Source organism: Chinchilla lanigera, unplaced genomic scaffold (assembly GCF_000276665.1).
Source record: "Chinchilla lanigera isolate Chin_1 unplaced genomic scaffold, ChiLan1.0 scaffold00095, whole genome shotgun sequence".
NCBI lineage: Eukaryota > Metazoa > Chordata > Mammalia > Rodentia > Chinchillidae > Chinchilla > Chinchilla lanigera.
Window position 1 is genome coordinate 3,563,894 of NW_004955496.1, and position 17,193 is coordinate 3,581,086.

The window sequence follows — 17,193 nt, forward strand, 5'->3', positions numbered from 1 at the left end:
AATAAAGAGGAAAATATTAAGTCCCCTAGTTCCAAAGCCAGGAGTACTGGGATGAAAAGTACGTGGACGAGTGAAATTTTAATCCAAGTTAAACACAAAGAAATTTTCTATATAGGCAAATAACAGTGGAGGAACACTGCTTTGACGATGTCCCATAAGCAAGCGTCCCTAGATGAAGCAAGTCCTTTGCAGCGTTCACATAAAAGTGTTTGCTCCAACTAGGAAGGGCTGCACTGGAATCTAAGTGTCAGAAAGAAAAGAGAGAAAAAAAGTGTGATCCAAGAGGTCTTGTAACTACAATGAACTGCAAACTACCCACAGCACTGCCAGCAGAGGGAACATGAGACCGGCTGGGGAAACTGAGGCCCGCGCGGCCAGGGCAGGACGCGACCCTCAGCTGCACGCCGGGAGCTCTGCCCGTGAGCGTGAGGCTGAGAGGGGTCAGAGCAGGACTCCAGCCCTCACCGCCCGTGCGCGGCCGCGGCCCGAGGACCCCGGACGGGCGCGCTCCCGTCGGGGTCGCGGGGCCGAGGGACCCGGGCCGAGCGCCCTCTTTACCTGGTGGCAGAGGCACGGCCAGGCAGGGAGGGTGCGGGAGGGCGACGGCGGCCTCCAGCGTCCTCCCGCCAGCCCGAGCCGGGATCCGAGCCTCCTCCCGGGAGCTGCTGCCAGCCGAACCCTGGCTTCCAGAGGTGCCAAGAAAGAAAAATGGGCAGCTGGTGTAGAAAACAACCGCGCCACCACTCATTCATAATCCGGCGGACCGGAAGTCGGTGATTACGTCACTTCCTATGGTCGCCCTGCCAAGCCGGAACCTTTCTTTCCTGGCATCAGAAGCCGGCTGTGAGGGGAGCGGTTAGGGGGCGGTCTCGGCGCGGAAGAGTGAGTGGAGACGGCCGTGCGTTTGCGGACGCGCTGGGATGCTCTGGTCCCGCTAGGGGCAAGGGGCGTGGAGCCCGTGAGATCCTGGCTTCCTCGCTGCCTGAGGACTACCCTAGTATTTGGGGTGTGGGCGGTGCGCACCCCCGCTTGGCTGCCCCCAGCTTTCAGCTAGGACTAAACCTCCTCCGAGGGCCCCGTGGACTGGACACGCGGGTGAGGCCACGGCGTGGGGCCTCGGGCTGGGAACCCCGCCCCGACCTTTCTTCCTCAGGGCACAGCCAGCCCCCGGCCCCCGCACCCGTCATCTCTGCCATCCTGTGCGAGGCCTTCCCTGTGTCTCGCTTTGATCGGAGGTTGACAGTGCTTCCCTGAGTCCCCTCCCGTCGCTTCCGGCTTCTCTGCTGCTCAGATCGTGTTGGAATCGGTGCCCGAATCACCTGCCCTGCGTTCCCCGGCGTGGCCCTAAGGTATCCGTATACTATAGGTCCAGGCACTCCGTGGAGGGACTTTGAAAGAATGATGACTGGGAAGGATTGCAGAAGCTTGCAAAGACAGGGAGGAAGGCTCTCCGGAGCTGTTAGGAGATGGTACTCCTAAGATTGCGCTGTTTGGGACTACAGTGGGGTTCCTTTATCTCCGGCACATTTAGAGCATCGACTTTAGACTCATTCTGAGATGAGTAGGAACGGTGGAAAATGAGATACAAGGGAATGCATGTATTTATATATGAATACCCAATTTCTGTTGGAGAGATCGCAGAAGCCCAGAAAGTGACATTTAAGTAGAAACCTAGTTCATTCATTCAACAAATATTGAGGACCTGTCAAATTTCAAGGATTCATGAAATGACAGTGACACCAAGAATAGAAAAAGTCCCTGTTCAAAGAGTTTACACCGTATTTGTCAGGTGAAAGATTAAAAGAGTATTTTAGCTGTAAGCATTATACAGTACAAGTTCTCAATCCTGAAATGGGTGTTTTTTGTTTTGCTTTTTTGAAGTTTGGTTTTCTTAGGGTAGGAGTCTGTTTCCTTTGTGCCTTTTGCAGAAGTGAACCAGCAAGTGATTAGAATTATATGGGCTGCTCTCCCCAGCCCTTAAAGTACTGTTTTATGGGTAGTGTAAAACTTGTGCAAGGAAGAGTATTGTTCAACGTAGAAAGTCTTGGTACCATGACAAAAACACTAGAAAGTCCGCTAGAAGGAGAGCTTACTAACAGGATTTGAGGTGAAAAAGCGCAGTAGCTATCACAGTCTTAATTACATGTTATATTTGAACTGGGTCTTCAGGAGGATTTGGAAATATGAAAAAGGGTAAATGCTTCCCAAACAGAAAAAAATAATATTATGCCAGCTAAGAGCACTGCTGTGAGGAATATCTGGGAAATGAATGCCAGTTTTTGTCAGTTAATGAATCTTCCTAAATGCTAGGCTAAGAAATTTGGACTTTACTGTATTTGGAGGGTAATGAGACGTCTTAACTTTCCAGCACGAAAAATAAAATGAAAAAGAAAAAAAACTTGATTTCAGAAAATTAATATGACTAGTGTTGAAGTAAAGGACAGTAACTAGATTATTGGTATCGTACAAGTAAGCTAGTTGAGAGTTTGAATGGTATCAGTGCAAATGAAAATGAGACATGTGGAAAATGTTGCAAGTCAGAATCCACAGGAAAGGCCTAATGATTCGATGTAAGCAGTAGGGAAAGGCTCAGTTGGGGAAACATTTTGGCCTTAGACCTGATTGACAGAGAGTTTTGTTATTTATTGAAATAAAGTGTGAAAAAAGGCACTTTTCAGGAAAAGTCATTATCTCAGTTTTAGTTATAAGTTAATTTTAGATACTGCTAGGGCAACCAAGTAGAGATGTTTAGTAAACAATTAGAAATATGGGATTTGATCTAAGAGGGGAGCACATATGAAATCATTTGGGTAGACATCATAGTTGAAGACATAATATGTATAATGTTACCAAGGAAAACAATGGTGGAAGTACTAAAGAAGATAGGCAAGGATGGATCTGAGCAAAACCAAGACAACGAAGATGAAAAGATGGGCAGAGAGAGAGTGAGCAGAGACAGGAGGAAAACCAGCCCACATGAGCCCAAAGAACAGGGCTTCTGAAAGTGGGAGTACCTAACGTGTATTTAGTTGGCCTGCACTTACTGAGTACCCACCACTTGCCAGGCGCTCTGGTAAACGTGGGTTAAGCAGTCAGTGAAAGCAATCCAATGTCTGCCCTCGTGGCATTTACATTCTAATGAGAAAAACAAGCATTGTTTCTATAATTAACACTGTGATGCCTATTACCACCAGTGAATATGCTTTTGGACCAGGTAACAGTAAGACTTCTTTTGTTGAGGAAATGTACAGAAAAAAGTTGAAGTGTGACTAAGTGAGTTGAAGTGTGACTAAGACGGGTGCAACACCTTTGCTACTAAAGCACTGAGAAAGAAACGTATACGTCAGGGACTTGAAACTATTCAGGTGGCCAGGATGTATCCTAGAGGGGACATTTGAGCCAGCACTGTTCAAAGTGTTTTGCAGAACACCAAATTATGTAGAGCATTGGAGGCATGGTAAGAATTTTGTTTAACATTTAGACCGTGAGAAGTGATTAAAGTATTTCAGATAAGTGACTGATAGGAAAAAATTGGCAGGTGAACGAGTAGTTTTGAGGACCAGATAATAGGTGGTGATAGCCTGGTCTTGAGTGGAATAAGTAACGATTAGAAAAGGTACATGGATTTGCAATATAAAGGGTGGGAGGAGGTTACAGCTGACTTCTAGGTTTCTGCGGGAGCAGTAGGGTAAATACATTAAAAAGGGATTTCTAGAACTAACTAGGACATAGGAGAATATGGATGGCTGTGTGAGGGACATATTCCTTCTTCCATACGTGGCCCCAGTGACATAGGCCAGTCTCTCAGGCAGATCTTGGAAGAGAAACCTGGGCTGCAGAGATAAATTTATCTCTGGCAAATTATTCTCTTCAATGGTTTGATCAATCTTGCATTCTTACATCTGGTAATCTGAGCAACTTCTTTGAAGATAACAATATGTAATATGACTACCATTGTTAATTCCTATCATCTTGTTTTGAGATCTTGTATCGTTTTTGTTTCTGTGTTGTTTTCGTTTTGTCTTTTTATTTTGTTTTTCTCTTTTTAAAATAAAATAAATTAAAAAAAACTAGATCACATCGTTTAGGGCAGTAGGTCTTAAACTATAGAGCAGATCAGAATTGCCTGGTGGCTTAACACAGATTTTGGGGCCCGCTCCGAGTTTCCTGCAGAAGGGCTGTGGAGGGAGACTCAGTGGCCACCCGCTCACTGTTCCCAGGGGTGCTGTGCTGCTGGTCGGAAAGACTGTTATAGGAGGGGCTGTAGGGTGAGACTAGAAAAGACCTGATTCTACCCTTGACAGTCTCGTTTTATTGGAATAGAAGCAGCCTACAAAGAAAACTGGGAAAGAAGTAGAAGGTGAAAATAGTATTTATTAGATTTGTGTGAGACTGACTTGCCTTTGAGAGAGCATTTTCATGGAATAGTGGTACAAAGGCCGAGGAATTGCAGTATAAACAGAAGGAATAAAGGAAAAAACCACAAAAGTAGATGATACTCTGAGAAATTCGTGTTTTAAGAAAAAACAGAATTTGACAATAATTTTGAGGTTATCAAATAGATAATTAATACCTTCTTGGAAACTTAAAATAAGCCTAGGGGTGTGTGTGTGTGTCCTGTCTTATTTGGAAAGGGATGAGAGGGGAGGGAATAAACAATCCATTTTCAGCCTGCACCTTCACATGCCAAGATTCAACCTAGAGCAAGTTTTAATTATAAGCCTTGGAAGTACAAGATTACTGTGGAATTGCTGATAGATCCTTAACTGTACCAGTGCAAGTGTGTTGCCTTATTATAATATTAACCTCGAGCATAGAAGAGGATTTCAAATAGTAATATATTGATCAAAGGGCTCAATACAAAGAATACATTTTTTATGTTAGTAATTCCTTGCCTGGAGAAGCATTTGAAAAAGTGATAACCAGTAGAGCCACCTGATAGCATTGGTGTTAACTGAAAACAAAACTTTTTAATGTTGTAGAATTTCAAAAACCTTTGATGTCTATCTCCAGTTGCCTCAGTTATACATTAAGCTCCTGGGACACAGAGCTCTGTGGGCCCTATGGGATATTTGTAGGGTATGTGGAGCCAGCCATGAGAGCCTTTGCTTTTTAAAATAGGTTAATGCATGAGGAGCTGCAATTTAACTGTGATGTGATAAGGTTATCTTGAATATATTTTCTGAGCCATTCACAATTGGGGCAGAGGACTGAGGAGGAAGAGAAAGGGTAGAAGGCAGAGCTGCAGCGTGACTGCATAGCAGTCACTTCATGCACCTTTGAACCCTTACCCTTGGGTGACCCCCGCAACAACGCATTCACAAGCACACTAAATCATGCCTTTGTGTCGGAAAGAAGATTTAAAAGAAGTTTCGGTGTATAGGAAACTTGACCTAAGCAACATCACGTTCAGTGTGCCAGAACTGCACACATCTTTAAGAACAGCTAGCGAGGAGCAACAGGGAGACCTTATCTGCATCAAAAACTTTGCCTCCCATGTAGGCACACAGAAAACTGACAATGCTGGTGGCTTCAGGAGGGGAAAAAAGAAAATTAGATTATGACAGATAGAGATGAGAAAGAAGTTTCCTTTTAGTCTGTAATAACTTTTTGGACATTTTAAGTTTTATATTGTGCATTTCTGTCACTGTATAAACAAAAGAACAAAATAGATAAATCGATGACATAAATAATTGCATATTGTCTCTAAATTATTTCTTTCTCATTTTATTTTTCTCCCAGGTATTTACAATGGCTGCAACTGTGAACTTGGAACTCGATCCCATTTTTTTGAAGGCACTGGGTTTCTTACATTCAAAGAGTAAAGATTCTGCTGAAAAGCTAAAAGCATTGCTTGATGAATCTTTGGCTCGGGGGAGTGATTCAAGTTACCGTCCAACTCAAAAGGTACCTGCACAAAGGAAAATCTTGGAGACAGTTTTGCAGTAGTAGCCAGTGATAATTCTTTCCTGTGCCACAAAAGTATTATATTCTTTCATTTGCTTCCAGAAAAGCTTTCAGAGAACTGTTACACCACACAGAACAGTTAGTTTGGCCAGGGGATATTCTATTTTACTTCTTGATCTGTATAAAAATTATCTTCTTTATGATTTACTTCAATTTCTGTCTATTTATGGTCAGCACTTTTTAAAACTATTGCATGTAACCACACCTGAATTATCCTCTAATGCTTTGAGGGCAAAAAATAATAAAGTAAAGCGACTTTTCAACAAAGTAGATTAAATATTGGTAGGATAACTTAAGGGAAAAGGAGGTTTGGGTGAATTAGAACTGTGTAGCTCCAGTCCTGATAATAACACCTTAGCTAAGGGCGGGCAGCTTTGTGTGGTAAGAATTATGTTTTGCAATGTGAAACCTTTTTAAAATCCCAGCCTACCTCTTGGAGTCAACGATGATGATAGATAATGTATTATGAACATTTTCTGTATGCTGTGCACTTTTCCAAGTGGTTTATGTGTATCATTAATTTCAAGTGATAATGACTCTTTGATACACGTATTTTTTTCTTTTCATCCTTTTACAATAAAGAAACACCTACCTGTTTTTATTTTATTATTTATTAAGAATAATAAGTATTTTGTAGATACAGTATTACAGTATATAAAGCTGGCGTAGTTGTCTACCTAACATAATAGGCCTATGACAGTGTGTATTGTGTTGTCTGTAACACCTATTAAGATTTTCTTCCCAACCCTTCTAAAGCTCTGGCCCTGAAACTCCAAGTCACCCTGGTCTGGGGACCTGGGCACCCAGCTGAGAAGCAGGAGAGAGATAGTCTGATGAGTTCTAGTCCTAACCAGAAGCTCATGACAGCGTCCAGTCCCAGACCCCATGCCAGGGCCACAGGAAGTCTGTGCTGGATGCACCCCACATATTGTAGCAGGGGCAATATTGTGTTAAAACTTACAGGTTCTGCACTTTACATAGGCACAGTTATGTACCAGTTACCTCTCAGTACAGCCATATCAAAAAGTATGCTACACTGGCCATAACGTGGTATCTTCCTTTTCAGCTTAAAATTGTTTAAATTTAGTATGTATTCTTTTTTCATTTGGTAGACTGTCTGAGTAATTACTGGTATCTTTTTATTTTAATTTTTAGGATGTGGAACCACCCAAAATTTCAAGCACAAAATCTATTTCTATTAAGCAAGAGCCCAAAACATCATCCACTCTTCTTCCTGGCAATAACAATGGCAAAGTCCTTTCAACTGAAAAGGCCAAGAAAGAGGCTGAGAAGAGGCCTGCTGATAAAGTAACATTTTATTCTAACTTAGTTTATGAAGAAGCAAGTCTGTTGTTCTATGGACAGAAAGGAACCATGTTCTATGTGTATTTCTTTTATATGATAGGTATAAGTACAATAATAATCACTCAGAAAATATATTTTAATAGCCATAGATGTTGACTTTTTGAAAAGTGAGTAAAAGAAACTTTTATTAACGATTTACTGAAGCATTATCAAATATTTGAGCCCTTTGTATATAATAATTTCAAATGTATATTTTAATCTATACCTCAGAGATTCTTGTTGGGATGGTTATTGAGAAGTAAAGATAAAATGTGGAAGGATATAAAACCAAAAAAATAAAAACAGAGAACACCTGTTCATGGTAGCGCACACCTGTGATCCCAGCACTGAGGAGGCTGAGACAGGAGGATCACTGCAAGTTTGAGGCCAGCCTGGTATCCGTGTGAGTTCAAGGCCAACATAAACTACATAGCAAGACCTTGTCTCAAAAAAAAGAAAGAAAGAGAAAACATGTAAATGACTAAATGTGAACTTGGTTCTTGAAGGGAAGGACCTTAACGGAGCCACAGATAATTCTTGGATTATATATTTTGGTTGATTTCTGCAAATATTAATTAAGATTTTAGCAATTAATAAAAAGTACATTAAAAATATCTTTAATGACCCTTACTGTAAAGGTGGGATATATTAACCCATGTATTCCTTCCTTTTGCTAAGTAACAGCTTTTCATAAACTACTGAATATTATTTTTGTGCTTTTAAACGTACACAAATGGTATCCTGCTATCTATTTATGTCCTTTGGTAACTGTTTCTCTACTTAACAATGTGCTTTTGAAATCTATGTTGATGCCTGTGGATCTAAATATTTACTTTAGCAACTATGTAATATTCATCCTATGAATATATCAGTTTATATGTCCCCCTCCTGATGAGCAGTTGGGTTATTTCTCCTTTGTCTTACTACGATAGCGCTTCAGTGAGCTTCTCTATATCTGAGATGCTTTATGCATATCTTTTTGTGGACATGTTAATAATTTCTGTAAGCTGTATACCTGTAAGTGCATATAATAGGGTGTGTACATCTACATTCCTGGGCTTTGCTAAGTTGCTATTCAGAGCAGAGATATTCAGTGTATATTCTTACTGACAAAGTACCATATAAGAATTGCAAATCCTCCAAGTCTTGTCAGAATTTAATTTTTGCCAATCTAACAGGTTTATTTAGAATACTTACAATTTAAAGAAGCCAGAATCAGTTTGGAAGAAAATATGGCAATGTATTGATTCTGGATGACTGGTAGAGAACTCGTTATTACTTGTTTTCAGTACATTTTAAATGGCAGTTCATTATTTGAAATATTTAAAAAAAAAAAAAACTGTATTAATGCTAGGATTCCTCAAGTTAAAGCATCTTGTTAGGAAAAAAAAAAAGTCAGTATAAGAAAATTCATTGAACTTCTGAAAATTCCTTAGTAGGTAGAAGAGTACAAAGAGAAATATAACTATATACTAAGCTGCTCTGATTCATTTATTGCTATCTTGCTAGTTTTTTTGTTTAACATACTGACTATAAATGAAATACAGTTGTCCTATGGATCTTCAGTGTGTACATCTGTCTCAAACTCTTGTGAAAATACCTGTAAGTATTCTTGGTCATTGCACACTGTCTGCCCTTTCCCGTGGTGATTTATAATTTGTTCTGCTGTGTCCCTTTTAATTATGTTTTTCTGACTGGTTACTTGTTATAGATGAAGTCAGACATTGCTGAAGGAGTTGATGTTCCAAAGAAACCTAGATTGGAGAAACCAGAGACACGATCCTCTCCCATCACTGTCCAAACCAGCAAGGATTTAGCTATTGCTGACCTTTCCAGCTTCGAGGAAACAAGCGCCGATGACTTTGCCATGGAGATGGGATTGGCCTGTGTTGTTTGTAGGTGAGTCATACCTGGCCACATGGTCTATTGTTTCTTTGGAAAACAGCACACAGCTCCCTCCCACAAAAAAGTCACTGCAAGTATGAGGCATTTTCTTAATTTGTTTTTATTTTGGAAGCATGTGGAAGAAATAGATTATGTCTTATGAACTTCCCATGTAACAGTTTAGCATGTTGAAAATTGTCAAATATTTTTTATCTTCCTGACCGTGGGTATAGATTTTGTGTCGTTGTGGTTGCTGTTGGTTTTTGTTCACACAAGGCAAATGCTCTTCCACTGAGCTGCACCCCAGCCCTGACTACCACTTCTTTAATGTGTTTTCTGCATTCTTGGGTTCTGGAGGGACAGTGTTTATTGTTATTCTTAGTGCAGAGAAATCTGTTCAGCAGACTGACTTATTTCCACCTTTTTAAGAAGTATATGTTGCTGGTTTTTCCTGAATTTTTGATAGCACTTATTAAAACTAATTTATATATTTCCTAAAACACAATTTTAAATCTTTTCCTAAAGATAGTAAAAATGAAAGGAATGTGGGTTATTCTGAGTGATGCTTGAACATTTAGAGGCATAATTATAAAAACAGCTAATTCTGCTTAGGAGAAGATACAGTTTTAATATCAGAAATAACTTTTTAAACTCCTTCATATCAGGAGCTAGCTAGTCTTTAATTTTTAATGGTTGTCATTGACTAAAAAAAAAAGATTGCCATCTCTGGTGCTCTTTGCCTCAGAAATGTTAAGTCCTGGTTCTCTAAAACTGAGTAACTCTCGGCTTTTTGGAGCTTCTAAAGAGAGTCCGTGTGCTGTGAGCAGGTCATGCTTCTGAGTAGGGGCAGTGGTTGGGACTTCCTGGGTTTTGCATGTATTCAGTTATTTCAACCTTTATCTACCATGGAAGTTATCATTTATCAATGAATGGTAGAATGTGAATGGGGAGAGAACTAGTAAGTATAGCCCTTCCTCAGAAGCCTTAGTATGATAATCTAAGACTGTGGAGATTGCTTTTTGTGCTATCAGAACTTCCATCTTCCTGATAGCTGTATTTCTGCATTCTGGTCAGCTGATGAGACATGAGTCAAACACCCTGTGTCTGCAGAGCCATATCCTAGGCCCTGTGGATAGTTAGGCTGAGACCCATCTTCAAATAACTCCTTGCTAATAAAGAGAGAACAGCATGCAGCTGCCTGACATGAGAAGTGTAACAGAGATAGTAGAAAAGTGTCCCGAGGCCATCAAGGGAGAGTCAAGGTCTGCCTTCTGAGAGGAAGAAAAAGTCCAAAAATACAGCTCAGCTGTGGACATCGGATGTATCTATGGCTGAGCATAAGCATCAGAGACATGAAGCGCTCATGCTGGATTTGTGTTGAGGTTCACTATTTTCTTGGTTTTCTGGTTTTCTTTTTACTTTTATTATACAGAGCTTTGCCAGAACAACCCCGCAATAACTTTGAATTGTTTTATCTAAGAATATGTAATATTTAATGGGACGTTTTTCTTAGACAGATGACGGTGGCATCGGGTAATCAGTTAGTGGAATGTCAGGAGTGCCATAATCTCTACCACCAGGACTGCCACAAGCCTCAGGTGACGGACAAGGAAGTGAATGACCCTCGGCTGGTGTGGTATTGCGCCCGGTGCACCCGGCAGATGAAGAGAATGGTGGGAATCACAGTTTGCTCTGTTTTAATTCGTCTTTGGTGCTTTTTTATTGATACAGTGCTTCTAAGATAAATATTTGGACATTAACACTTTGAAAAAGCAAATAATTTAAGCTTACTGTTTAAATGTTTGTGTATATAGTATGCATGTATGATTTATGTTTTTATGCCAAAAGACCAAACCATCTTATATGCATTCCTCTCTGTTCACCTGTCTGTCCTCCTCTGCTCCTGCTTGTAATAAGCAGGAGAATTGCAAGTTCAAGCCCAGCCTGGGAAATCTAGCAATTTACTGTAGTGAGAGCCTGTCTCAAAAATAAAAAATAAAATGGGCTGGAGATCAATCTTGGGATAAAAGCTGGGATTAACTCCTAGTACTGAGAAAGAAGAACGGGAAGAAGAAAGGTGGTGGGGAGGAGGAGGAGGAAAGGGGGAGTTGTTTCTTTACTTCTTTTCAAGCACATTTAGAATTACTCACCTAAAAGACACTTCATCTCCTTCAGTATTCTGAGGGGCTCTCAGTTACTTATGTAGTGAGGTCAGACTCCTTGGGGTGCCGATGTGGATGGCTCCTCTCTTTTTGACCTACTGCCTCTCTATCCCAGTGCTTCAACATATACCCCCACACTGTATGACCCCAAACTATACATGCTGTGAATGTTCTCTTCTGTGTCCAAGCATTTCTTTCTCATCTAGAGTAGTTAGTCTTTAGCTGCTTTGCCTATTAAATGTTTAATTCATTTGACAGGATGGCCGGGTCTCATTCCTTGGCATAGGGTCAGAGCAGAGCTCAGGACAGGTCTCTTTCTAATTCCGTTGTTCTTACTATGAACCAAGACGAGATGTAGATTAGTACCAGAAATCAACACTCAGGCCAGTCTGTAAGCTCCCAGTGTAGCACTGTGTGGATCTATGAAGATTGCTAATGACTGTGGGACAGCTGCCAGGAGGGTAGAGAGCTGCTTCTACATTCTGTTTCCTCATCCTTTGCAAGTAATGATGAGGACTAAATGGTAACTGCTGTTCCCAGCAGTCGGCATGTGCCAGACCTGTGCTAAACTCTTACATGATTGCAGCTCGTGCCCAGGACCCACTGTTTAGACAGATGGTGCCAGCGCCGTTCTGTAGGTGAAGGGAGTAAGGCTTTGAGAAGTATATATCTTTGTGCAGGGTGGCGTAGCTGGGATAGTAGGTGAGTCAGGCTTTAATCTTAGTTCTAGTGAGTCCAAAAAATGTTCACAAATACTGCTTCATACTATGTATGCAGCTTTTATTCTCCACCTGTAAAGTGCTAAAAAACTAAACTGAAAAATGACTAGAGTTCATAAGAGAATATATTTGGTTAAAAGATAATGGAAAAAATCAATTATTCATCAGAGTACAACTGTAGTTTTTGTTTTGGTAAAGGAAGAATGGATGAAACTCTTCCTTGATAACAGAAATTTGTATTTATGAACTTCCTCTAAGGACTTGGTTTAGCTATGCAGTGTGGGAAAACTTCAAAAAGGTTCACTATTTATCGGTGTTTTCCCCTTTCTATTTCTGTATTTAAAACCTTATAAATTACCTCACCTGTTTTTAACTCACTTGCAGTAACCAGAGATTTTTGCCTGGGCCCTGAGAAGGAAGTGTTTGGTTCGCTCTAATGAGACATGTGAAATGTGCTTCATAGTGAGGAAAGCTCAGGGGCCCAGCTGACACACAGTTGGCCTGTCGTGTGCATAGGTTCAGTGTCTGTGGATTAAGCCAACTGTAGATTGAAGAGGAGAAAATTGCATTGGCAGTCAACATACACATTTTTTTCTTGGTCATTATTTCCCAAACAACACAGCATGTTGTTACATAGATTTACACCATATTTGGTATAATATAGAAATGATGTAAAGCTTACAGAGGCATGTGTAGGTTATATGCAAATACTGTACCGTTTTCTATAAGGGCTTTAAGCAGCCACAGATTTTGGAATGGGGTTGGGGTGGAGGGTGGTAGGCCAGAGCCTTGCACCAAGGGAAGCTGAAGTATAGCTTGAGACTTTCCATTAAAAACAATTATGTTTATCTTGTTAAAATGGTATTTAACCACCCCTAATCTGCATGATTTCTAATGCTTACTATTATCATTACTGTTGAGAAACTAATGAAATCTATAAAACTATTAATACTATGACAAGCGGTCTCTATTTTTTAAAATTTTCATCTCTACTTCCATTCTACAGCTGGCCCTATGATAAATTTTTATTATATTTCTTGTACAGTAAAGATTTTGTATCTAATTTGTTCACTGACCTTTACAGGCTCAGAAAACTCAGAAGCCCCAGCAGAAGCCAGCCCCCGCTGTGGTCTCCGCAGCCCCAGCCATCAAGGATCCCTTGGTTAAGAAACCGGAAACAAAGCTCAAACAAGAGACCACCTTCCTAGCGTTCAAGAGGACAGAAGTCAAGGTACAGCACTTCTGCCATCATCCACAACCATGTCTTTATTTAATCAGGAATTCACATTAAGTTCTGAACCCCTCTTCCCGCAGTGACAGCAATTGTGTTCCTCGGGCCGCTTGTGCTGCTTGGCCTCTTCATGCTCTTTCTCTTTACTTCTTGGCTACTGAAGAAGTTTTCTTTCTCTTGTTCTTTTCTTTAATGTCATGAAATTTCATTCTGCCTACTTTTTACACTAAGGAACCGTACAAGCCAGCAAGAGCATCACTTTCCTCATTCCAGGTTTGCATCCTTCACATCACTGCATTACTGTTAACACCTCAGCATTATGACATCATACAATAAAATACTTATCTAATCTAGTTTGATAGCAAAAAGGACACTGTTACTGACTTGTATGTTCCAATAAACATAGCACTAAAAATTGAGAAAAAATATATCAGCCCCAAATTCTCCAAGATTGATCCCAGAAAATTCTAATGACAGCTTTTCTCAAGAGCTGTAAATAGCAAGCTCAAGAACCTTGCTATGCTGGGAAAGTGTGTGAGTATATAGTACTCTTAGAAAGACACAGATAATTTTGTTTGCTGATCATTTTTTTAAGGTAATTGGAAAATAGTTGGTATCCAATATCCATTACTGTCTTGTCATATAGAAACTTAGGAACTGAAGTAGAAGTAAGAAAAAGTAATTTATGAAATGTATCTAGGGTTGCCATATTCTTTATTTACTCATTTTTGGTAGTTTTTTTTTTTTTTTTGTATTAACCATATTACTACTAATGTTTCTTTTTAGAAAATCCAGCATGAAGTCAATTTATAGCACATATAGTCTCAGTTGTCATTTTGTCTGAGAGGTTTTGGTGTTTTTATGATTAAAATGAATACATTTTTCATATGAAAAGAAAACTTTGTTTCCACTTACACATGAAAAGGAAATGGCTTTCTAACTAGAATGAAAAAAAATTTATAGTTTAAAATATGTGGGAAATTTATTTTCTACACTGAAATAATAAGAAATTAGTTGGTCTCCATATTTTTGCTATTTTACTTCTATGTCTCTGGATAGTTCTATAAACCATTTGTCATTTTGTTGAAAAGCAATAACAGGCAACAGCAAGCCATTAAAATAAAATGCAAAACATATACAACTTTCTTGTTTATATTTCATAAGTTTTAGCCTTTTTAATTACTTCAAATGGATTTCCTTTGATGAAGTTTGTTGAAAAGTTATTTAGCCATCTGGCAGGCAGTTTTATGTTTAACAGAAAGGAAAGGGGAAAAAGTAAATTGTTTAAAGCTGAAAATTAATTTGCTGCATTTATATCCTTTTGCTTCCTTGACTAGCTTTTTTTCTCATTACCTGCGTGCATTTCTCCTGGAATTATGTTTTATGTAAAGTTTGGATAATCTGATAAGATAGTTATCATATGATGTTATTATAAAAAGAAGCCTATTATTTGTTAGAGCACCTAGATAGAATCTGAATTCAGACCCAAGAATTCCAGAGTGCTGTAATCTTATTACTTTTCTGTTGCTTAAAGATGTTCACATGCACACAATATTCAAGGCCTTTTGTAAAAGCTAAAATTGTTTTAGAAACTTTCAGAGTGCAGTTCTAGAATATATTTTAAGCCTATCATAACCATTTTTAAAAGTAGAATGTTATTTTTATAAGCCTTTCCTCATGTGAAACTGACACTTCTTACTGTGAAGATAGTGTCAGTAAGTAGTTTGATTCAAAATTAATTTGAACAAAGTAGATTCTTGCCTAATGTGAAAGTAACAAAGTTTATTCTTTAGAATCTGTAGGTAGATGTTTTATGTTCTTCTTACACATTGACTCACTAATTATTTTCTGACTCTATCCCAGGCATCTTTGGACTATCTAGGGTGTGAGCATTTTTCTCCATTAAGTGTAGATTTAGTTTTTTAAATGAATTAGATGTCTTTCTTAGCCAGGTTATACTTTCTTAGCTGCGTTAAACTTTAAAAAATAAATTAAAGCTCTAATTCTGATTTTTTAATTTTTGCTATGGCTTCTAACTGAATCTAAAAGCAATTCCAAACAAAAGTATGGCATTCAAAAATTTCTGCTTTGCAGATGGTAACACATCCATTACCTACAGAAAAGTTTTGTTCTCTGTGTTTTGTTTGTGGCATAGCTTAAATTTTCTAAGGTGTTACTTTGATATGAGAAGTATAACAATAAGCTTGTTACACATAAAAGATATTACATGCCATAGGGTTTGATTACACATGACCTTAATGTAATATTTATCTTTCTTGGTAGACATCTGCTGTTATTTCAGGAAGTTCATCTAGCACCAGTGTTTCCTCTTCCGCAACCAGTGGCCTAACTGGATGGGCAGCTTTTGCCGCCAAAACGTCCTCCGCTGGGCCATCAACAGCAAAATTGAGTTCAACAGCACAAAACAGTGGGGGGAAGCCAGCCGCCTCTGCAGCTAGCCAGAAACCTGTGGGTTTGACGGGCCTGGCAACATCAACCAAAGGTGGACTGGGATCCAAGATAGGTCCTGGCAGCAGCACTTCACCCACCGTGCCACTGAAACCGCCGCCTCCTCTGACCCTGGGCAAAACCGGCCTTAGCCGCTCAGTTAGTTGTGACAATGTCAGCAAAATAGGTCTTCCAAGTCCCACTAGTTTAGTGCCAGGAAGCAGTGGCCAGCTGAGTGGAAATGGAAACAGCAGCTCATCAGGGCCTAGTGGAAATTCCACCAGCAAAACCACCTCCGAAGCCAGCAGCAGTCCCTCAGCATCCCTTAAAGGTCCAACATCTCAGGAGTCACAGCTCAATGCCATGAAGCGCTTACAGATGGTCAAGAAGAAAGCTGCCCAAAAGAAACTCAAGAAGTGAGGTGGCCAGATAAGGTTGTGTGTCCTGTTACCGCAGAGAGGACCAGGCTACTGTGGGACATGGACTGCTGGGTTCCATAATTTAATAAAAATCTTGATACTCCGTCTTTATCATCTCTTACCTTAAAATGTTAAATATTTTTAGCAAGACATGGAAACTTTTATTTTAAATGTCTTTAATGCTTTCCATAGTGTGTGAAAATAATTATTAGAACCTAGTTCCTGAGAACGTCAGGTGGTTGTGAGCATATACACATTTAAATAAATCACATGGCTCATGTAGCAAAGCCCCAAGAGCTGACCCTGCTGAGTAAGGTGCCTTACCTGGGGGGTGGACCCCTGCCCCATATTCTCAGTGTCACTCTCAGTGCTCAGCCTCTTTTCAATTGCTTCTCCCTCTCCAATTAGTTCACCTCTTTTCAGAATCAATTTTTGTAATCGATTTTGATTCATCCTGATGATACCCATCCCTGAGAATTGCTGAAAAAAATTTCCAAGGGTCTTTGTGGATCGGAATTTGTGATATTTTTCCACACGACTTCTTCCTGTACTATGAAAGAAAAGGCAAGTTTTTCTGCCCCTGAATACTAGAGGGTTTTGCCTAATCTTAGATAACTTTGTGTAGAAGAAGCTCCTGTTTTAAGGACTGGCTGAGGTTGCTTTGTCCATTACCGGTCAGGAGATGCTTATGGCTTGGGTAGCTTGCCACCCAGCATTTCCTGTGCTGGAAGCTCAGTCCTCAGTGTGGTGCCTGTAAGGGGTGGTAGCACTCTTAGAAGGTGGAGCCTAGGGGGAGATGCTTGGATTGTAAGCACTGTCCTCATAAAGGATTAACATCATTTGCGTGGGATCCAAGTTAGCTTTCACAGGTGCAGTGTTACAAGCCCAAGTCTGTCCCCTCCAGGAGCTGATGCAGCCGGGGACCCTTGTTAAAGCAGCGTCATGCTGTTTGGACTTTGAGCCTCCAAGACTGTGAGATAAATAGACCTCTTTATCAAATTAGCAACATCAGGGATTTC

The 17,193-nt window shown here is 40.0% G+C and overlaps 2 protein-coding genes across 2 annotated transcripts in view; one reads left to right on the top strand and one right to left on the bottom strand.

The window, feature by feature from the left end:
* Positions 1 to 647, bottom strand: part of Gstcd (glutathione S-transferase, C-terminal domain containing) — a 117,141-nt gene extending 116,494 nt beyond the window's left edge. Inside the window, exon 1 of the mRNA XM_005406222.2 lies at positions 559 to 647. The gene's annotated coding sequence lies outside the window, so the exon portion shown is untranslated. The remainder of the gene's footprint in view (positions 1 to 558) is intronic.
* Positions 648 to 654: 7 nt separating this feature from the next.
* Ints12 (integrator complex subunit 12) lies at positions 655 to 16,285 on the top strand. The gene is made up of 7 exons (XM_005406221.2): positions 655 to 1,349; positions 5,743 to 5,907; positions 7,123 to 7,275; positions 9,023 to 9,210; positions 10,709 to 10,868; positions 13,161 to 13,307; positions 15,591 to 16,285. The coding sequence occupies exons 2-7, from the start codon at positions 5,752 to 5,754 to the stop codon at positions 16,173 to 16,175; spliced, it is 1,389 nt and encodes a 462-aa protein (XP_005406278.1). The 5' UTR covers positions 655 to 1,349; positions 5,743 to 5,751; the 3' UTR covers positions 16,176 to 16,285.
* Positions 16,286 to 17,193: the final 908 nt, after the last annotated feature.

Bases quoted from the DNA above. Each gene is read 5' to 3' on its own strand.
- Ints12 (XM_005406221.2), top strand. From the start codon at position 5,752: ATGGCTGCAACTGTGAACTTGGAACTCGATCCCATTTTTTTGAAGGCA. The intron at 7,276-9,022 runs GTAACATTTTAT...TACTTGTTATAG, and splicing joins AGAAGAGGCCTGCTGATAAA to ATGAAGTCAGACATTGCTGA. The intron at 13,308-15,590 runs GTACAGCACTTC...CTTTCTTGGTAG, and splicing joins TCAAGAGGACAGAAGTCAAG to ACATCTGCTGTTATTTCAGG.